Raw genomic sequence first — 23,007 nt, 5'->3', positions numbered from 1 at the left:
ACTATCATGTGTCAATTAAAAATATATTAATTTTTAAAAGAATGTTTCATCCAGAGGATATTCCTGCCTATGTGCAAAATGAAGCTTGTGTGGTGGTGTTCATTTCATCACTGTGTTAATAATAAAATATTACAAACAACTTACATGTCCAGCAAAGGGAACTGGCTAGAATTTTCTATCAGGGAATTTGTCTATATGATGATCTCATACATAATGAAATGTACTGATCTTTAGGATACAGTCTGAAAAGAAAAAGGTAGGTTAAAGAACACTGATTGGCATGCTACCATAGGTATCTAAACAGGGGAGACAGTTTATATGAAATACACACACGTAAATAGACAAGCGCTCTTATTGCTAGTGGGATGCACATAAACCTGGCACCTTGAATACTTTGATAGAGGGGCTTGGTGGCTGGCAGGCAGGAGTTGGAAAGGGACAATTCTCCACATGTTTTTGCACCTTTTGAATTTTTGTATCTAATAAAAACGTCTTATGTTTTCTATTTAAAAGTAGAATTTCTTCTTTTTCTATAAACGTAACTTTTTTAAAAAATAAAATCAATTAAAAATTTTTAAAAAGTCATTTACCCAAGTGAGTTTAAAACTTATGTTCACACATAAACCTGCACACAAATGTTTTTAGTCACTCATAATTGTCCGCAATTAGAAGCAGCCAACATATCCTTCAAATAGGTAAATGAATAAGCAAACTGTGACCATCATTCCATACGATGGGATACTACTCAGTGATAAAAAGAGTTGAGCTATCGAGTCACAAAAAGTCACAGAAGAGCCTTAAATACATATTGCTAAGTGAAAGAAGGCAGTACATACTGTAGGATTCCAACTATAAGACGTTCTGGAAAAGGGAAAACTGTGGAGACGGGTTGGGATAAGGGGAGGAAGGAGAAAGGGAGGTGAATGGACAAAGCACAGGGGACTCTGAGGTCAGTGAAACTCTTCTATATGAGACTGTAAAGGTGAATACCAGTCATTATGCAGTTGTCAAAGCTCATAGAAAATGCAACACCAGCAAAGAGCCCTCATGTAAATATGGACTGTTAAAATAATGGTGTTTCAGCATTGGTTCTTCAATGGTAACAAATTGACTACACCAATGCAAAATGTTAATAATAAGGGAAACTTTGCAGCGGGAGAGGAGATTTGTGAGAACTCTCTGTACTTTCCCATCAATGTTCTGGTAAACCTGAAACGGCTCCAAAAAATAGTCTATTCTATTCATTTAAAAAGTAGAATTCCTGATGACCTTGGATATGAAGGATCTCTCTGCTCCCTCTGCCTGTGAGGCTATGGTTAGGAGGGGCAGTGGATGGCCCTGATATTGTCCTAGGTGGCAGCATTTGCACCAGCATGGTGGTCTTTAGTCTGGAGTGTGAGCATGAATGTGATGGAGATGGGTAGACAAGCTGTAGATTCTTGGGCTTTGTATGCCCGTGGAATTTGGCCTTGATCCTATAAGCAATGAAGAGCTATAGAGAATTATATCAGGAGTGCCCTGGTAACTCTGTGCTTCAGGAGTCCTGGGCTCTAGCATTAGCGCTGCCCCTTTTCTGGGCCTCGTGCCTCAGTGGGTGAGACCAGGAGCCTGCACGAAGCAATTGGTGAGATCATACTTAGCTCTAAGGTTCTGAGCTCAAAACCTGTCCTGACTTTCCACTTCCTTCCTCTCCCTGACCTACCCCTTTTTATTTTTCTACCACTTTATTCTGTGCTATGGCTGGATCCATCCCTTGGGGGAGAATGTCTACTAAAGGAAGACTGTGCCTTGGGAACAATTCTTTTATATTTTATTTTATTTTTCTCCTTCTTTGAAATCTTCAAGGCAAGGAGCCAAATCTGTACTGGCTCCTAGCAGCCACTTGGAAGGGAGTTAGAAGTCAGGAGACCTGTAATCAAATCCCTCAGGGTTGCAGAGTGGGGCTCCTGCCAGGACTTTGCTTGCTAGAAAGACTTGATTCTGAGCTGTCCAAACTGCTGGAAGTTTCCACACCCGGCCCTGCCTGAAAGGCTCCAGCTGGTTGTGTGCATTGGGGAAGGTTTTTCTACTCCTTCCAAATCATCTCCTGTCATCACAATGTGATATATGAGCTTTTACTCCAAAATATGAGAACATTGGCTCCTGATGATTCCCTGTAATGGAGGAGGCAGAGGCTGCCGCATTTCTAATAAGCAATATCTCTCCGGATCCCATCTCATTAGGCAAGGGATGCAAGAGGTGGAAAATAGGTGGGAAACAAAACAGGCCACAGAGCAGCTCTATAGGGACCTTGGTCTATTGTAGTGTCAAAAGCATTGTTGTCACCTTCTGAGGGATGTGGGTTTGATTCTAGCTCTACTGTACACCAGCTGTTAGGGTCACAGTCTGGTGACTTCCCCCTGAGTCTTCTCTTCCTCACCTATGGGAGAAAGTAGGAAACACTTGCAGTACTCTCTTTATTGGGGCTGTTGGGCAGCTTACGTGGGAGAATTATCTAGAGAACTTGGAGCCAGGCCTGGAACAAATACATGCTCTTGAAATGCTAGCGGTTACTGAGATTATTAGAACAATGGATGGTCTAAATGTAATTTGAACAATATTTGAAAGGCATTTTCATAGCTATGTGTCGATATGGCAGGGCTTGGTCTTGTGGGAATGACAGCACCTCTATCCCATTCAACTAGTGGGCCACCAAGTAAGTGCTATCTGTGCAGCTCGTCATAGTCAGAGAACATAACGTGACCTTGGCAAGCCCCCAAGCTTAGTTTACACAAAGCCTTTGATTCTTCATCAGATAGTGATAACCACATCAAGAGTATGGGGGGGGTGAGATATGAGGTGTGCAGTGTGCGAAGTGTGTGTGTGGTGAATAGTGTGTGTGGTATGCACTCTGTTTTTTGAGTAGTGTATGTGTGTGTGTTGATGCATGTGTGTCTTTGTGTCAAGTGAGGCTCTCATAATCACAAGACTTAATGCCCTGTGGGGAAAGCCACTTGATAAAGGTAAATAGTAATTTACTGTACAGCTTCTGATATCCCGGTGATCTGTTTTGTGCTGGGAGAATCTATCCTTAGAGCTCAGATTTCCTTGGAGGAGATAGATATGACATGCATACATGAAAGAGTGAAAACAACCACCATCATGCTGGCACCAGACAGTCTGAGATGGCCAGTGAGTCCTGCTGGAGTTCAGAGGAGGATCGCCAGCTGGCAGCCCAGGCTTTGCTGGCAGAGTGGCGCCTGCCAGGGCTCTAAGGCAGGGGTTTCAGCCTTTTTGCTGCCTACCCTCCAAATGAACTTGGAGGAAAACATCACGTCTGCTTCACACACATTAACTTGACATCTAAAATGCTTCATTGTTAATGTTTCATTGTAAATTTATGTAGCTACAAAGGATATATTTCTCCCAGATTTTAAATATTGTCATTTTAGAATAACACTACAACACTCACTTAAAATGTGCCAAACGGAAACTAAATAACATAGCATTTTTTTGTTTTGTCTTTTTTGAAGGATCACATGAATACAGAAGAACGCACAGATCTTAAGTGTGCAACTCAATTAATTTTGTCCCTACCACCAAGATCAGGGTGTGAGACATCTCTAGCATGCCAGAAAGAAACTTTACACCTCTTCTCAGTCCATACTTCCCCAAAGGTGACCGTGTCTCTCACTTTGTCACCATTAACTATCTTTCTATGATCTCACTTCTGCTTTTCATAAACATAAGGTCTGTGCATTGCAACTGTGTTGCTTTACATAGCAGTAGCTTATTCCTTTTTTGTTGGTATGTAGTATTCCACTGAATAAGTATCTCACATTAAAAAAATCTCTTCTAATCTTATTGACATTTGGGCTTGTTTCTAATATTTGGTTATGAAGCTACAACCCTTGTGTATATTTTTGAGTAGACATAGCACTGATTTGTTTTGGCGTGTATCTATGAGTGGAATTGCCAGGTTATAGTTTGAATATTATCATATGTGTATATTATCTACCATCTACCAAAAAACAACTCAACAATTTTACATTGCTTCTTTTTCTTCTTGAATTCATAATCCCCTTTGACTTCCTTCACAGAATTTTATTGCAATCTGTTTTTATGTTTGAAACTTTTTACGCAAAAAGTTCTTACCTAAAAAACTTCTTTTTACCTCAAAAACATATATGTAAATTGAAAGGTACATTTTAAATGTGCCCTTTGAGCATGTAATTCTACCAATCTTTCGTTTGGATTGGTTTATCATTGCAGTGATTACTACAATGATGAATACTTTATTCATCAGAAAAACATTAATATTTTATTCTTTTGATAAACTATTAAACATAAAAAGCAGCACCATGTCTCACGTTGAGACAGATAGGTGGTTGATGGCAGCACTTATCAAACTTTGAAGTGCATAAAGCTGGCCCAGACCTTGTTAAAATGAAGATTCTGATACAAAAGGTCAGATTCCATGTTTGTTTTCTGTTCTTTTAGCTCTACTGAAGTATAATTGATATACAGAAAATTGCACAGATTTAATGTTTACATAGCTTGATGGGTTTGGCACTATCGTGTTTTTAAGCCCACTGGTGATGGTAATATTGCTGGTCCATGGACCATACTTTGAGTAGCAAGGGTTTGTGGTCCCATGATTAAAGGAAGATTTGCTGACACTGACATTTGAAATTGTCCTTTTTCTGACACTCAGATGTCACCATAGTCAGATGTGGATGAGCAAACATTAGTCTTCCTCCTGTAAATAAGGCATGGGACCACTGGGAAGAGGGAGGTGGGAAAAGTGGGGAAGGCAAACAATTATGCCATCTACACTGAGGCATTGGTCTCAGGCAGAGTGGGAATGGATGCTGAGGACCTCCCTCGTCTGTAGACCCCTCAGGAGGTCTTTGTGTGTCCCGGTTCACAGACCCACTCTTGAAGGATTCTACAGTGAGTCTATTCACCCTTTTTAGATGAGGTGGACATTTGGGCAGGTGAGATTGAACATTTCACCTGGCTTGAATGGTTTGAAGAACATCTGGAGAGAACTCCTGAGCAGTAAAGTTTGGGGCTAGGTGGTATATGGCCTTGAATTTCATGCTGAGGAGCTGGTCTTTGTCCTCAGGCCATGGGGAACCCTGGGGTATCTTTGAGCAGGTTGCTAGTGTGAGCAGAGTGTTTTGGAAAGATGGGAGCTGTTGAGAGCTTGTGGAGTGGCTGGGAAGGAGTCCCTGCATGGGGACCACACCAGTGACAACATCAGGGCTTGAAGATGAGCTTGGCTGTATTATTAGGGTTTAGTGTGATTTTAAACTTCAGTTCCCAGATTTTTAGCTTTTGTCCTAGTTGCACAGAGCTGGTTTGATCAAGCAATATTTCCCAAAGTGTGGGCTGCATTCTTCTGGTGGTACTTGAGCTGTTTATATATGGAGCTCAAGGTCATTTAAAGCAGAACACAGACATGGCCTTGAATAACATGGAAACCCTTCGTAGCCCTCTAGGTCCTGAAGGCCCTTGAGAAAGTCTTTCTTTAGCACCTCTTGCTGCTGCTCCCCTTTTTTGACAAAGAGCAAGCTGCTCAGGCTGAGAGCCTTTGGCAAGCAATAGCCCAGACAGGATTGTACAAAACTGTTGTTTTCATTGATCTCATTTCCTGTGTCCCAGGCTGCAAAGACTCCTACTTCTCCACTTCACTATAGTGATATTAGCTGGTAGCAGGTGGATAAGGCAAAAATCACTCGAATAACAATCAAAAGAGCCACCTTTTTGCCACTTAGTCTAACCCACTGATTCCCAAACATAAGTCAAAAGGAGTCTTTGCCAGATCTTTGTGACAGTGCTATGCCAAGCAATGTCCAGGTTCTGACCAGGCCTGGAGAGGCTCTGGGTGGTAGGAGGAGGAGGGGGAGGGAGGAAGAAGGGGACAAGAATGCTCAGATGATTGCAGTGCCTGGGCTGCATTGCTGGGTCAGTTGGATGGGTCCACTGCTGTCCCCACCAGTGGCCTAACACTGGGCTTCTTGCCTCTGCAGAGATCCGCACGCAGCTGGTGGAGCAGTTCAAATGCTTGGAACAGCAGTCAGAGTCGCGGCTACAGCTTCTTCAAGACCTCCAGGAGTTCTTCCGCAGGAAAGCTGAGATCGAGCTTGAGTACTCCCGCAGCCTGGAGAAGCTGGCTGAGCGCTTCTCCTCCAAGATCCGCAGCTCCCGAGAGCACCAGTTCAAGTGAGAAGTTGGGTCTGGGAGGTGGGAAGCCATGCAGGTGGGCCGGTAGACAGATGGGCAGTGGGCGGCAAAGCATTAAGGAGGCCGGGACTCTGTCCTCTAAGGCACTGGCTAACATGTCGTCCTCGTGCGTAAAGTGAAGGTAGAAACAGTTCCCACGCAAAAGGTTTTGGTGAAGAATAAACAGTAACACAACAAGGTGCTTTTGACAGACAATAAGGGCCCAGGATTGCTGTGACTATTATCACCCTACCAAGCACCAGGCATGGAGTTGTCTCCACTTGTGCCCAGATGAGACATTTGGACCCTATCTGGTTGCATTTTATCTGGGCAGCAGCTAGCCCACATCCAAATTCCTTCTGCACAATGACCTTGAAATTGTTTCTCCGTAGAACAGGTCCTCAAAGCATACCTCTTTCTCATTGCCCTGGTGTACCTTGGTGCTCAAATGCTTTCCCTCCTTACTTATTCATTTATGATGCATGAGCCCTCCCTGTTGTAATTTTTCATATCCTAGTGACTTGGAGGCTCTGAATCCTCCGGCTGCAAATCCTGACATTGGCCAAGTTTTCTGAGGATCCAGCCCCATGGTGGGTCCTCCTTGGCTGCAGAGATAGGGCTGTGTTGGGGTCTCATCTCCTGACCCATCCTGGCCTCTTGAAACCAGCTCCCTTTCCATCCTAAGTGTGAACACTAGGGAGAGGGGGAGAGGTAGAACTGGGGGACAAGGGTGTTCCCTGGTCTTGTGCCTGGCCTGTAATGAGCTCAGTCAGCCCTGCGTGGGTTCATTAACTGGCCTACCAGATGGAACGGGAGCCCCAGCTGGTAGTTGGGCCAAACAGGCTGCACTTGTCACCCATGAAACTCTAATTAGGGTGTTGCTCAGGCCTGTACAGCTGGGGCCGGCCCTCTGCACGATGGTAATGTGATGGTGGAGCTCCTGATGGCTTTTGAAAGCTAAGAGTCTTTAAGGGCAGGCTGCACTCACCTTTGACCTCACGCTGCTCACTGACCCCTGGCTGCCTCTTCCTTGGAGCTCAGTGCATAGGGTCAGTGCTATGCTCTGAGTCCCTCAGCCTGACTGTCCTGCTGTCTTACAAATTTTTTATTTAAGAGTTCCATTTACCTTCTAAGTTCCTCTCAGGGCTGGAGGGCAAAGCCTTGGCCTTGTTTTATTCTCACTGCAGTAAGGTCCAGTTCTGGGCAGAGATAGAATGCTTGTGAATGAAGGAGAGAGGAAAAAAAAGGGGGAAGGAAGAGAGAGAAGGAAAGGAAAGAAGAGAAGGAGGAAAAGAGGGAGGGGAAGGAAGCAGAGAAAGAAGGGAATTTACTTGGCCTGTGTAGTCCATTCTGGCTGAGTGATTTGGTTCAGAGAGGGAATTGATTTGCCCAAGATGTCACAGAAAATTAGGGGAGAGCTGGATCAAGAACTCAGGTTCTTTCACTCTAGGTCCCGTGCACCTCTTTTTCTGTTGGCTACATCTTCCTCAGGCTCCAGCTGTTCCCTCTCTGCCTGGGCAATGGGAAGGTTTCCAGCTGCCAGGAGGAGCTGTGTTCAGAGTGAGACTTAGCTGGGATGAGTTCTGTGTGGCACATGACTCCAAGACAGCCATTGATGCTGGCCCTGGGTTCTCTCTGGGGCATATTGGACATCTAAAGAACAATGTCCCATGTTTCTTTTCTAATAATACATATTTCTACTGTTAGAGCCCCATTTCAAAGCACCTCTGACATCCTTGTTGTTTCTTAATCCTAATGATAACCAGGGAAGGATTGAGGGAACCAATGGTTTTATCCCAAGCAAACTGGGTGCCAGAAAAGTGTTTTTTTTTTTTTTACCCAGGATACACAGTGAGTTTTTGGGCTCCTGGCTTGCAGTCTGGCATCTCTTTGCACAGAGCCATGTGGTCCTTTATTCATCTGAAATGTGTGTATTGTGGAACCCTTACTTTCTGGAACTGTGCTCAGTGCTGAGTGGGACATGCTCAGTGCTGAAGACACAAAGATAAAAGAGACTTGGTCTCTGCTTTCAGAGATTGAGACAAGAACATGACTAGAGAGCCTGTAGTTAATATGGACTGGCAGGCACCTAATCCCTGTGACGGGGCCCTTGAACCCTCAGTCCTCAGCAATTTAGATTGCTCCCTCTAGAAGTCTCCCTTTGATTCTAACCTGGTGCACTCCCCTGGGTGTCATAATATTCTGATTTACTCACTTATTTTCTTATCTGCCCAATATTTATTGAGCACCTACCACATGCCAGACCATGGCACAGTTGTGAAGAAGATCGACTCAGTTCCTGCCATGATGGAATTTACTCTTTCAGAAGGAGAAAGTTGAAAGATAAAAGAAAGAAAAGAAAAGAAAGACCAAGTGTAATGGAATGATTGCCGTGATGATTATCTATCTGTGTGATAGCAGGACCCCCAAAATTAATGTGTCTCCTGATATAATAGGTCAGGGATGTGGACAGAGCTCAGCGGAGCAGTTCTTTTGCTTATGTAACATTGGGATTGCTTGGTGACATTCATATGGCAGCCAGTCTGTTCATGAGCTTCCAGATGTCTGTACTCCCATGCCTGGTGCTTTGGTGGAACGGCTAGGTGCTGGGCTTTGCTGGGGTGCCTTCTTCGCCATGCACTGTCAGGGCTTCTCTCTCTGCTGGAAGTCAGAATTTGGTCATGGTAGCTGAGGCCTTTGAGAGAACAAGATGCAGCTGTGTTTCTCATAAATGCTAGGCTAGAACTGGATGGCCTCACCCCCTGAACTTAACAGGCTTCCCATTGCTGACTTGAGATGGGAATGACTTAGGTGGGGTTGAGGCAAAGCCCCCTTCATGTTAATATCTCCTGTTTACTTATCTGCCCTATTTGGAAGAGCACTGGACTGTAAGTTCTGAAATAACAGAGAAGGGTGGCTGGTAAGTTCAAGTCCCAAGCACCTAGCACAAGGCTTGGCAGATGGTTTGCACTAAAATTTTGTTGGGTGAATGGATGAATGGACGGCTGGCTGGATGAAAGTCAAATGATAGAGGGGCTGTAGGGGGCTGCTTGTCTTCTGGCTGCCTTAGGAGTTGGGTGAGGCCATTTGGGTAAAGCACCCCCACTCAATGTGCCTGTTGTGAGAGGACAGAGTGGCCTTGATAGTAGCCTCTCTTGAGAAGGGGGACCAGCAAAAGGCTTGAGGGCTGATTTGCAAAGCTTGGTGACATGGGGTCTTGTCTGAAATGCAAAATCTGCCCCCCCTCCCCAACCTGCTGTACCAGAAGCTCTGGGGTGGGCCTGGCAGACTGTGTTTAGCAGCCCTCCTGGGCCTTTTGTGACCATGCAGGTTGAAGAGCCACTTGGGATGACAATTAGATAAGAAATGGTTCACATCCCACTTATATACTGCACTCACCTTCCTTCCTGTCACCAGCGTGAAGTCACAGTCACTGCCCTTTCCAGCCAGACCTGACCCTGCTTGACTTTAGACTATCTAGAGCTGGGAGCCCTTCAAGAGCAGGAAGGAGGGGTGCAGGGGCTGGGGAGGAAAGGGGTGTTGGTAGTGCTATGGAGGACCAACACAGGGGGCCTGAAGCTACCTCTGCAGTAGGTACGTGGGTTGCTCGAAACAGGCTGGCTAGTGCCCTGAAGACAGGATTGCTGGGACTAAGACATTTTTTCTTCCAGAGAAGTATTTTCTAGAATTCCAGTGCTTTGTGACTTGGGGGGAGGGGAGAGAAAAAGGGAGAGGAAGAAGAGGAGATGAACAAGGGGATAGAGGAGTAGGGATAGGAGGGGAAAGAGAAAGAGAAAGAGAAAAAGACTCCTGTGTTTGGGACCTCTTATTACACACCTCCCCCCTTAAGAGATCCCTGACACACATTAGTGTATGGAAAGTTCTGAGAAGTTTTGCAACAAGTAAGTTGGTCGGGTTCTTTCTGGAAGCTATTTGACCACAGAATTCTCCCTTCCCATAATATGCATTTGTATTTCACAAACTAGCACTCCTTGGAACTCAGTTTGAAAAGTTCTGTTCTAGACAAATGCTGTAGTGTTGACATTCCCTGCAAATAGTGTTCCATATTTGGGGGGACAGAACCCCCTCTATTCTGATTCCCTCAATTTTTGACAGTCCTTACCTCCCAGAGATGTGTCTGCTGAAAATGCTCTGTCCAGAGGAGCTGAGTGGTACTGGCTGCTCTTTGGACCATTGTGGGAAAAAAGCAGCAGGGAATTCCATTCAAATATGCCTGGGAAAAGTCAGAATTTGGGAAGAGCTGGTAGGTGCTCAGCTAGTTACTGAGTATTTTCTGTAAATCCTCTGTGACAGGGTGGTTTGGAGTATTTTCCAGAGCAGTTGGGGGTATGGATGGGGAGGAGCCTAGTGAACAACTAACTTAATTTCTCAGAGAGGGCTTTGTATTTAGATTTAGCCTTCCAGGTTATTCTGAAACAAGCATTTTTACAGCTATAAACTGAGCCTATAAAGGTTTGCTCAGAAAAGGTGGAGTTGGAGAAAGCCCTGAGATGGGACTTGTGTCTCCATTGATAGACAGATATTACTATTTCTATGCTACTGTCACACTAGCAAGTGGGTTTAATTTTTCAGGTGTCCCTCACATCTACCCTACTGGGTAAATAACTTGCGTTGTCAACTTCTCTCCCAGGTAGTTAACTTGCATTGTCTTGAACCTTTATGTAAACATTGTGTTGTGGTGGCAGGTACTATTTTACCTTTCTAGTTGAAAATAATGAGGTTTTGAGGAATTAAGTAATTTTCCCAGAGGCACACAGTTAGAGCTGGTAAGTGGCACAGCTAGGAAGTCATGGTTTGTCTGACTCCAAGACTTAAAACTGCTTCTGCTTCTGGCTGTGCCTGCATGGTGTCAAGTTTGTTTCCTCACCTCTTTTGCTGGTTTAGTGTTTCCCAAGTCACCATCTAACCAGACCATGTCCTTCTTGTGTGGGCATCAAGGGTTCCCTTCTTCTTGCCTGGCCAACTCCTACTCATCCCACAGAAGCCAGCTTAGGGTGCCTCTCCTCTACAAACCCCCTGCGATGGATTCCTAGCCTGTGGGCAGAGGCTCCTCTGATCCAGGTAGCTGTGTGTGTGTGTCTCTCATGAGATGCTGGTCAGACTAGCAAGATCCACTTCACAGATGCCTATGTCTCTGTCTCTTACTCTCGTTGTCTCTCTCCCATATCATACATGCTCTGTAAAGTTTTTCAAATGAATAACTGCAAAGACCAAGATACTACCAAGTGCTTTCTTTACCCGTAAGAAGGAAACAGACTTGTTTTGTGTGGGTGCAAGAAGGGAGGTGGAGTGCAAAGAGCGTTTTCAGAGAAGCAAACTTCAAATCAACCTTAATTCTATTAGCAGAGCTGTCCAGCCATGAGAGGGCCACCTGGGGAGGTAATGCACTTCCTATGCATGGGGATTTGTACACAAATGTCAGGTATTTTAGGGAGCCATTTCTTTTTTTTCCCTTTTTCGTGGTACTGGGATTTGAACTCAGGTCCTTGTACTTGCTAGGCAGGCACTCTACCACTTGAGCTATACCTCCAGCTCTTTCTTTTGCTTCAGTTATTTTTCAGATAAAGTCTTGAGCTTTTGGCCCAGGCTGGCCTTGGATTGTGATCCTCCTACTTATGCCTCCTGGTTGGGATTATAGAAATGTATTATCATGCTTCTGTTTTTTTGAGATGGGATCTTACTAACTTTTTTCGCCTGGGATTGCCTTTGACTGCAGTTCTCCCTATTTCCACCTCACTGTACCTGAGATTATAGGAATGAACCAACACACCCAGCATTTAGGGAGCCATTTCTTTAACACGATGGTCACACCCAGTCAGTGTTTCTTAAAATACCATGGGATCACCGGTTACCCATGAAACATAAATACTGAATTCTCTTTTCAGTTCTCCTTCAATCTTTACAGTAGCCTTAAAGAAGAAGTCTCAGTTGGTAAAGTGTTGTTAATGCCTCTTGAATCTCCTTTTAACAAGTATAGATCAGACCACAGGCTTCAGCACCTGCTTCAAATTGAATAATGCTTTTTTGTTTCCCTTTTTCAGTCACCTTCTATTTATGGCAAGTAATTTTGTTTTTGCTTTTGTTTTTTAAGCTAAGACTAGGGGGAAAGTCCTCTGTAAATATCTTTAAGTATAAAAGGATAGTCAACAGAGAGATATTGAGCACAGCACGCAGGAATGGCCAGATCCTAAAGCCAGCAAGAACTCATCCCTGGATCACCCCCTCTTCCAGGTTTTCCTAGAAAGTGAGCAGCTTTCACCTCCACCTTCCTTTTCTCATCACCAGCAGGGATTTTTAAGACAGTCTAGAGTGTGCTGTGTTCTGTGGCTGCAGCCCCTTTCTTCCTCCCCATTTTTCCATCTGACTTTCCCAGCTCCCACACCAGGTTCCCTGGAGTCCTCAGAAACTGTAATCAGTGAATTCCAAAGTTTCAATCAGGATGCAACTTATTTATGTGTGTATGTGCTGATATACATATATACATGAGCATCATTTAAGTTTTATGCTAAAAATGAAAAATAGACATTGCAAAAAGATTTTAACAAGCAGTGATATGTAGGCATTTAGTTTTCACTTGATTCCATTAGGCAAATAGGATAATAATGACCTTCAAAGATTATGTAAGGCTTTACACTTTGCAAATTCCTTTGCCAGCCTTTGGATGCTTAAATCCTCTCAGGAATCCTGGTGAAGTGGGGAGAGTCAGGGAAGGTGTCCTTGTCCCCACCCCACAGGCAAGGGACCTGAAAGCCATGCAGGTGAGCCCTAGCTTAGGGACTCAGCTGACAGATGAAAGAACTGGCCCCAGTAACCTTGGACCAGGGCCTCTTCCCCTGCCTAGTGCTGTGCAGACATACTGCACAGAGTGGAGAGGTGGATGCTCTGAGGCACAGAGGCTTGCAGGGAAGGGGATGATGAGGCTGCCAGCTGCTATCTAATGGGGCAGGGGTTTCATTCCAGTACCACTCAGAGATGGGGACCTAGGAAGGGTGTGAGCTGCAGGAACTTGCCTCTCCCCCAGAGAGACCAGATTCCAGGGCAGTAGATTTGGATTCATCTGCAGTGTGGGACTGTGCAGGCTTGGAACTGGGTTCTGTTTGCTAAGCGGAATTTTCTGGCCCCCAGCTGAGAAGCTGGCGAAGCTGGTTGGCTGCTAATTTCATTTTCCTAACTCACCAGCTTGGCAAGGCTCGGCTTCTCCAGCCTCAGTCTCTTGGAACCTCATACTCACCTCCCTTAGCCAAATAAAGACAGCAAGCTGTGACTCACCAGAAATGTTCATTGCTACTTTTTGGCCATAAGAAAGGAAAATATATACATATGCAAAAGTTCCAACATCACGTCCTCGTTCAGGAGCTTCTGCCTGCTAAGGAGAGAATTGGCAGCAAGATGGAAAAAAAGCAGAAAGGTTGTTTAGAATGTGCCTGCGACAAGAGAGTATAGGTCTTGGTTCATTTTGCCATCTTCTAAAAGGGACTCTGCAGCAGGCAATGGTGGATGCTGGCAGGGAGAGCTGGAGCTCTGGCTAAGGGGTCCACTTTCAAAAGGGACAGGTGACCCCACGGAAGGGGAGGGCCGAGGCTGCAGGTTCCCACTTTGCCCCACTGGCCTGGTAGTGTCACTTCCTGCAGTACAGGACAATCCATCTACTAATTTTTCCTTTGTGCCAAATGTGATTTTTTTTTTTCTTGTGGTACTGGTATTTGAACTCAGGGCCTACACCTTGAGCCACTCCACCAGTCCTTTTTTGTGAAGAGTATTTTCGAGACAGGGTTTTGCAAACTCTTTGCATGGGCTGACTTTGAACCATGATCCTCCTGATCTCTGCCACCTGAGTAGCTGGGATTACAGACTTAAGCTACCTGTGCCTGGCTAAGGGTAATCCAGATGGCACACAGGATGGTACTCCATGCACTCTCACCAGGGCCCATGAGACCCTGCAGACCCACTAACCTCGGCCTGTGCCATCTCCCGCCCCACCTCTCTTGCCTCTGTGCTCCAGCCACTCTGACCTTTATTCAGGCCCTGTGCGCTGCCCGCAGCCAACCCTCCAGCCCCTTTCTCGTGCTGTGCCCAACTCTTCTTAGGGCTCGGTTTAGGGCCCTTCCTCAGGGACGCTTCAGTGGCCCCAAAGTCATTCCCCTTGTTCTGGCCTCTCACAGTGCTCCATCCTCTCTGATGCCTTCTGTCAACATAACCTACTCACATCCTTGGGATGCCATGAGTGGTGATGTCACTCCTACCACACGGTCCACACTCTGGAAGGAGGAACTCCCTGCTGTGTTCAGTTGTGTCCAGGTCCCTGGCCCTTACGACATGATCAACACAAATGGATTGCATAGAGGAGCCTCTGAAGGATGCCTGTGGGGCTCTTTTCTGGTGTTTAACGGTGTGGTTCGAGTATCCAGACCCTGAAAGATAGGTGACATGTATAAAATGACACAGCTCAGATGGCAGACACGGGAGCACTCCCACCTTCAGATCCAGGTGTCTCTCTGTTTTACCATACTATGTCCCATCTGTGACTCAGTGAGGTGGGGAGGGCCTTGCTCCATTGTGGCCAAAGCCACAGATGACAGTTTTTTATGAGGTGGCCATTTTGAGCCCTGATCCTGCATGTGGACAATTTGCCCCAACTTTTCAGTCTATACCTGGTCTGTACCTACCACCACCACCACACAGTAGGGAATCAAGGCTAGAGAAGGTGGGAAGACAGAATTAGCTATCTCCTATGCCTGCTGGTTGGATGGTAGGTTGAAATGGTATCTTTGCAGAAAAGGCCAGGCCAGCTCATCATCCCCTCCCAGCCTTCTTCCTCATCACCAGGAAGGGAGGTGGCCTGGCCCAACCACCTCCCTCTTACTATTGCCTAGTCAAAGTCCCTAGGGGTTTGCCTCTCCTTCCTGGTGGTCCGATGCATTTGTGAAGTGTCCATGTCATTCTGTGGTTTCAAATATCACCCAAGTACTTGCCACCAGCTTCCAGGCTTCTCTCTAGGCCAGCGGCTGCCAGTGCCCTTCAGACTCCTCATGTTCAAAGTGACCTCATTGTCTTCCCTGCCTGACCCATCTCTCCCAACAAAGGCCATCTCTACTCCCCCCAGGTGCCCAAACCAGAAAACTGAGGAGTCATCCTTGACATCTTTTCCTTCACTCCACTTCTATCCAGCCCCACCTGGCAATCTTAAGGTCACTAACTACTATCCAAGTATTGAACCCCTCAACTTCTGTCTTGGCTCTTGGGTGTCACCTGTTGTCCTGTGAGTAGTAACCACAGTGGGGGTTTGAAGATGCAATTTTATCTTTTCACTCTTGTGCTCTTAACCCTTTGGTGGCTCCCTACTGACCTCAAACTTTTTTTTTTTTTTAGGATTTGAACTCAGGGCCTCATGCTTAGTAAATCAGGCACTTGAGACATGCCCCCAATCATTTTTTGCTTTAGTTATTTTTCAGATAGGGTCTCTTGTTTTTGTCTGGGTCAGCCTGGACCACAATCCTCCTTTCTATGTCTTCTACCACACCTGGCTTATTGATTGAGGTGGGGTGTTGCAAACTTTTTGCCAAGGCTGGCCTAGAACCACAATCCTTAATGAGACTTAAAAGTGCTGTGCTGTACGGCCTCTTCAGCCTCATTTGTCACCCTTAACCCCACTCTAGAGCAGCATGTGAAGCCCCCGAAGCTACATCAAGTCCACATGCCACCTCCTCCTGCTTGCTGGGCCTTTGGTCTTCATATTTCTCCACCTAGAAAGCTTGTCCCTGGTAATCTCCAGCCCAACCTTTGGTTCTCAGTCTAGAAACTGCTTCCTCCAGGAAGCCATTCATACCCACCACACCACTGATCTGGGGAGGCAGTCCTCCTTCCCACGAATACATGGTTGAGGCTGTCCTTTGTTTTCTGTTCCCTGCATACTTTGCCTACCCAAGTGGAATGCTCACCTGTGAACCTCCCATACCCAAGAAGGATGCTCAGGGGGCAGGGGCTGGTTGTACCCATCATGCACACACAGACAGACAACAAAGGAGTGCAAACCTGAATGGACCCACACCTTCCATCACTCTTTTCAACATGACAAGTCCTCATTTGCTGCCTGCCATGAGTCCTCCTCCTTCTGCCTCTTCTGCAGTCCAGTCTTGGACTGTGCACTGGCTCCTGGCCCAGTTTCTAATAAGAGAGGCACTCTCCTTTCTGCCCTTCCTCTTACTATGTTTCTCTGGCCAGATGACCTAATTAATGGTCCCCAAGCTACATCTGTACCTCTGAACCTCTTCAAGATCACTTGTCTTTTTTCTTTCCTCTGAAACTCACCTTCTGGCTATGACTTCCATAATTTTTGCACATTTAATTCCCTGAGGCTATTCAGTTTTTGCATTCCAGGTTCAGCTAAGCCCCAAAAGAAATTTCAGTGACAGCACAATTATCTCATCTCTCCTTTAGCTCTTCCATATCTATCACCACCCAGGAAGCAGTAAGGAATGGATAGAATATTTTCTACCCAAACCTGCTTCTCTCTTTGCACTTCATCTCTCATTCCATGCATGTCATCAGCATCCTGCCAGTTGTCTGAGAGCCAACTTCAGCATCACCATCTACTCCTTCCTCCTCCCTCTTCTATTTCCAGAAAGACTCCCAGATGAAGTGCTATCTTGTTGGAGTCTCTCAAGTCTAGCCTTCTATGGCCACAATGCTACCACCCAGATCACATCATCTCTCTTCTCGTGAACTAAGATTCCCTCCTGAGTTGTCTTACTGCCTCGAGCCCCATGTTTATAATCCACACATACCCACCTATCCATCCATCCATCCATCCATCCACCCACGTACCCACTCGCTCGCCCTCTAATCTTCCCCCTGTGATCTTCCTAAAAACCACATTGGTTATGCTTAAATAACTTCTGGGATTTCCCACAGCCTAGAGCAGGCATTCTTAACTCTGACTATACATTAGAATCTTCTAAAAAGTGTTAAAAAGTACAAGAACGAAGCTCTGCCTCCAGAGATTCTGACTCAGTTGGTTTTGGAGTTTCCTTGAAAGCTCCCCAGGTGATTTTAATGTTCAGGGTAGATTCAGAACTATGTGACCCTGAGATAAGGTTTCAGCTCCTTAGCCTGGCATTCCATGCCATCTATAATCAGGCCCTTCCCTGTCTTCCTAGTCTCATTTCCAACAATCCTCCACAGACTCAGAATTCAGGCTCTCACTATATTTGTGCCCACAGTTCCCTCACCTACAATTGCGTTCTCTCTCTGCTCTTTTGAATTTAGAAAATTCCTACCATCCTTCAAGATGTGGTCTTTTCTCTTGGGTCTCTCCTCCGTAGCTTCTACTATGTGGTAGCCACATTGCTGGGTGTTGGCTGTTGTGACTACAACATAAATTGTGCCTGCTCTCAAAGAGAGTAGTAAGGTGAGGGATGGGAGATGGAAACTGAAGGCAGAATGTGTTAGTCAGCTTTCTGTTACTGTAACAAATATCTGCAATAAGCAATTTATAAAGAGAAAAGAGTTACTTTGGTTGACAGTTTTGGAGGCTCCAGTCCACAATCTGGCAGACGGGTTTTTAGGCCAGAAGAGCCTAAAAGCAGTAGACAATGGTGAGAGTGCACAGTGTAGCAAAGCTGCCAGCCTCATAGCTAGGAAGAGGAAAAGGGCTAGAGTCCTACAGTTTCCTCATATATATATACCCCAGTGATCCTCCCTCGTAAAGGTTCCATCACTTCCCAGTAGTGCTACCCTAGGGAGCCCAGCATTTAACATATTGGCCTTTGGGGCACACTTAAGATCATACTATAGCACAGAAATTCTCAAACTTGTGCATGCGTCAGAATCCCTGTGAGGCTTGTTAAACTGCAGGTGCTGGGCCAACCACCCTGGGCTTCTGATTAAGTGGTCTGTGGTGGCTCTAACAACTTGTGTATTTCCAACAAGTTCCCAAGTCTGCCAGGGCTGCTGGTTCAGGAACCACACTTTGAGAACCACTGCCTTAGTGTGTGGTCAAGGAAGTGCTCTTTAGGGAGGTGAATTTAAGCTAAGCCTACAGAAGAGGATGAGGCAGTCAGGAAAGGAGCAGAGGCTAGTGTGTTCCAGGTGTCAGGAAGGGTGTGTGTGAAAGTCCCAGTGGGAAAGAACCTGGCATGGAAACAAAAGGGACTGGCACACCAGGAGCATGGGAGGAATGTGCAGTGTCTACTGCAACTTCCCCAGAAAAATCCATGCTTGCATGCATCTCTGTTGTAGACCTGCAGTACCTCGCCAGCTCCTTCTGCTTCAGTGACTGGAAAGTGAGCCCCACCAAGCCACCTTTGAGAACCCAGAGCCCATCCAGGATCTTCCATGGAGTCAGTGCACAGGAATTCTGGCTTGGGTTGACTTTTAGCGTTGTAGCTTTTTCTCTAGGCTGGAAGAAGGCAAAATCTGTTTTTCTTTCCTCTGGAAGCATTGTCTTAAATAATTTATCATCCTCCATTTTGCTTAGACAGTTCCCAGCATAGCCATCCTCCAGATAGATTGAATTCTCTTCTCCCAAATCCCTGCCACCTAGACAGATTTTTAGACCATTTGGTGATAGAAAGAAAAAGTCCTCAAAGTCAAGTGGGCCCTCCTCACCTATCTTCCTAAGTCCCAGGAGCTGGAGGGGACAGATACAACCAGGCAATACTCTATGGTATTGCCAAGGCAGCTGGCAGGGCAGATACTCCATGTGGCAAGATGAAATCATTAGTCTGATTTTTTTGAGACAGGGTTTTGCTGTGTGGCACCTGCTGGCCTAGAATTCTCTTGTATGGCCCAGGCTGGCCCAGAACTTGTGATTCTCCTGCCTCAGCCTCCTGAGTGCTGGGATTACAAATGTGTGCTACTATACCCCTTTTTGGGTTTTATTTTTTAATTGCCCTACCCCCTTCCTTCCTAGAGAGTATGGTATACTCACCCTTTCCTAAGGCTCACAGAAGGGCCTTGGTAAAGTATAGACAAGAGACAGGTCTGTTTCACTACTTTAGGAGGCGGTCGTGTTTGGGTCAGAAGTTCTCAGAGTGTACGTCAGATTCCCCTGGAGCACTTGTCAAAACCCAGATTGCCAGGTCCAATCCCAGCATTTCTGGTTCAGCAGGTCTGCAGTGTTAGAATATGCATTTCTTTTTTTTTCTTTTATTATTCATATGTGCATACAAGGCTTGGGTCATTAATACAACCACTCTGGAAAAAATTTGGAGGCTACTTAAAAAGCTAGACATTGATCTACCATTTGATCCAGCAATACCACTCTTGGGGATATACCCAAAAGACTGTGACACAGGTTACTCCAGAGGCACCTGCACACCCATGTTTATTGCGGCACTATTCACAATAGCCAAGTTATGGAAACAGCCAAGATGCCCCACCACTGACGAATGGATTAAGAATATGTGGTATCTATACACAATGGAATTTTATGCAGCCATGAAGAAGAACGAAATGTTATCATTCGCCGGTAAATGGATGGAATTGGAGAACATCATTCTGAGTGATGTTAGCCTGGCCCAAAAGACCAAAAATTGTATGTTCTCCCTCATATGTGGACATTAGATCAAGGGCAAACACAATAATAGGATTGGACTTTGAGCACATGATAGAATATGCATTTCTAACAAGTTCCCAGGGGCTGCTGGTGCCACTGATCTGGGGAGCACTGTGAGATGCCATTTTAGTAAATGCTCAGCTGAAGTCAGCTAGGAATCTCAGTTACTGCAGGACAGTGATTTGTCCTGTATGTACTCAACCCCTCCCCCAAACACAGAACCTGAACCTTCCAGGCCTGCATCCCAGAAGCTCCACCAAGGGGTGAAGCCATATGTTTCCAGGAGGTCAAGAGATGCCTGGAGAAGGGCAAAGGGATTGGGGAGACAGGTGAGGTGAGAGAAAGTGTCAATCAAACAGGTAGATTGAATACAGTATTCCCTGGCCTAGGGGAAACAGCTTCTTCTCAGAAGGTGGAGGTATATGTAGTATATGTACCACATTCTGGCGGAGGGTAGATGGTTCAGGACTTAAGAGTTAAAGTCCTGGGTTCTGGCCCTAGCACTGCTTTGTGACAGTAAAGTGTCATTTCAGCGATCCTAGCCTCTGTTTCCCCAGCTGTAAAAAGTATAATAAAACCAGCCTTGAAGTTCCATGAGGTGGTGACAATCTAAAACAGTGTGATGATGGTTCCAGTGAGGCCAACCTGAGCTGTCTTATTTTCACAGGAAGGACCAATACCTCCTTTCACCTGTGAACTGTTGGTATCTGGTCCTGCATCAGACCCGGAGGGAGAGCCGAGATCATGCCACCCTCAATGACATCTTCATGAACAATGTCATCGTCCGCCTCTCCCAGATCAGTGAGGATGTCATCAGACTCTTCAAAAAGGTGAGTAAGCAGGCTGCCCCATCTGCCCCTGATCTCTGCCCAAGACTGGCCATGGCAATACTGAGCCACCAGAGTGAGTTGTAGTTGGAGAGAAAGGACCAGAAGGGCAGGTGTTGAAGGGCACAGGGGGCTGAGGGCTGCATTTGGCACTCTAGCCTTGAATCTGACCCTTGGATGTACCTTCAAAGTCGTGATCTCAGCCACATAGCAGCTGCCACCACAAGACTAAAGACCTTTGTGTAGTTAGTAGGTAGTGTGCATGCATCGTAGGAAACCTGGAAAAATGGAGATGAGCACATTAAACAAAAATTAAAATCACCAGAGATGTTATTACTCAGACAGTCACTTTGATCTTCTCAGAATTTCTGTATGTGTACATATGCAAATATGTTTTCTGTGAGTGTTTATAATTTATACATTTCTAGTGGAGATATACATTTTTCACAAATAAGACCATACTGCATATATGATATTACCATTTACTTATGCCACTAACAAATTTTGTAATGCTCTATTACATAATTTTTCCATGTCAAAAATATACTTCCGGGGCTGGAGACATGGCTCAAGTGGTAGAATGCCTGCCTTGCAAACATGAAGCCCTGAGTTCAAAGCCCAGTACCACCAAATATATATGTGATATATAATATATATTATATATAATCTATATAACGTTTGAATGATTGCAGAGCATTTCATAATATAGCTGTATCCTAGTTTATGTACCTAATCTTTTATTGCTGACCATTTGGGTAATACTTCCAATATTTCACTCTTACAAAAAAAATAATAAAACACTGCCTTTAGTTTCTTTGTCACATCCATTGTTACTTTCTTAGGATCAGTTTATGCGATAGGAATTTTAGGGTCAAAGCTGGTTCACTGTCCAGGCTTTAGGTGGAGTGTCCACTGCGTTTGGGAAGGTGTCACCCACATAAACGTCCAGGAGACAGCAGTATACGGAGCCATCACTTTTTAGACCCTGGGTCTCTGTTACCTCAGCTCCGTGCACTATGCCTGGCACACTGGAAGTGTTGTGCAACTGTGTGTAGATCTGAACTCATTCCTGGGAACATCAGTTTCCTTTTCTGTTAAATAGCATTTAGCCTCATCCTCCTGTCTACAGTGATGTTTAAGTCAGTGTTTCCCAGGGACAGTGTGAAGGTTAAACAAATGACATGCATGGAGGATGCAGGCATTATTGGAAAATGGTATGGGGCGTGACCTCTGGGTCCAGATTTCTGAAATTCTTAGATTCACAATCCCGGTTCCATCTTTTATTAGCTGTGTGTCTTTGGGCTTGTTAACCCCCGTGTGCCTCAGTTTCCTCATTTGTGAAATGGGTAGAAATACCCCCAGAGCAGTTTGGAGGGTGAACAGGGTTGTTATCCACAAGTTCTGCATGGACAGCTGGTGACAGGGGCTGTGAAAGCTGGCCATGACACTTATTTAGTGGTAATCTAGTTCGTCTCTTCTTGTCAGGTGCCAACTTTAGGGATCTGGTGACCTGGGATTGCTAGAAGCTGAAGGAAGGGGACAAGCTGATTTAAAATATAATCGTCTCTCCATGGTCTCTGTTTGGATTGCCCACTTTGAGGATTACTTCTATAGCAAAATTGTACTTGCAGGCTAATTTCTTCCCACCGCACAATGTGCTTCTGGTCTCCTGGGGCTGCATTTATGAAATGTGGTCTAAGTTTAATATTTGCATAAGCAAACATAATTAAGAAGGTAAATACAGGGCACAGAAAAGAATCACTCAGTTCAGCTGAAGTGCTTCAGATGCCTGCCTATTTGGACTCTTGGTCCCATTATGGGGCCCCCGCTGGCTGCTGCTGTCATAGCTTTTTTCCTGGGTGGGAGTGACTCACAGAGAAAGGGTCATCAGGGCCTTTAGGAAATGAAGGGTCTTTTTCCTGAGCTGAGCCCTGGGACAAGTGAGATAAATCTTTTCAGTTCTCATTTAGGCTGACAGCAGCCTAACTTGTGATGGAGGTTAACAGGGTAGAAAATAATGAAAAAATGTCTGCAGCTGAGCTCCTGGCTGTCTTGTTACCAGGCCTGTCCTGTAGAACAAAGGAAATGACCCAGCCCCTGTGGGCCAAGAGAGTGATAGGGACAGAGCCTGGCTGGCTTACTGAGCCTGGCGCGGCCCCTTTGTGTCGCATCAGTTATATATAACCTTGGAGCTGAAGCCTGCACATGCCTCCTTACGTAAGGAGAGCTCACAGCCACTGTGAGGCTGGACTCTGGTAGGCTGGGAGAAGGGTCCCCAGTCACCCCACTTTCGGGAGAAGGAGGAAGAGGAAAGCCTCGGGAAGCTGTGAGGAGAGCCCAGGCTGGTGGCTTTAGCCGCTTACCATCAGCATGGCTGGGCTTTTGGAGCTTGTCTCA

The 23,007-nt window shown here is 45.6% G+C and overlaps 1 protein-coding gene across 5 annotated transcripts in view; it reads left to right on the top strand.

The window, feature by feature from the left end:
* Positions 1 to 23,007, top strand: part of Srgap3 (SLIT-ROBO Rho GTPase activating protein 3) — a 246,170-nt gene that overhangs the window by 122,222 nt on the left and 100,941 nt on the right. For all 5 annotated transcript variants that reach the window (XM_074044309.1, XM_074044308.1, XM_074044307.1 and 2 more), the window contains exons 2-3: positions 6,015 to 6,207; positions 20,451 to 20,613. In XM_074044309.1, coding sequence (XP_073900410.1) covers positions 6,015 to 6,207; positions 20,451 to 20,613 — 356 coding nt within the window. The remainder of the gene's footprint in view (positions 1 to 6,014; positions 6,208 to 20,450; positions 20,614 to 23,007) is intronic.

This window comes from Castor canadensis, chromosome 10 (genome assembly GCF_047511655.1).
Source record: "Castor canadensis chromosome 10, mCasCan1.hap1v2, whole genome shotgun sequence".
NCBI lineage: Eukaryota > Metazoa > Chordata > Mammalia > Rodentia > Castoridae > Castor > Castor canadensis.
Note: the sequence above shows the minus strand (reverse complement) of the source record. Positions and strands in the feature narration are given on the sequence as shown.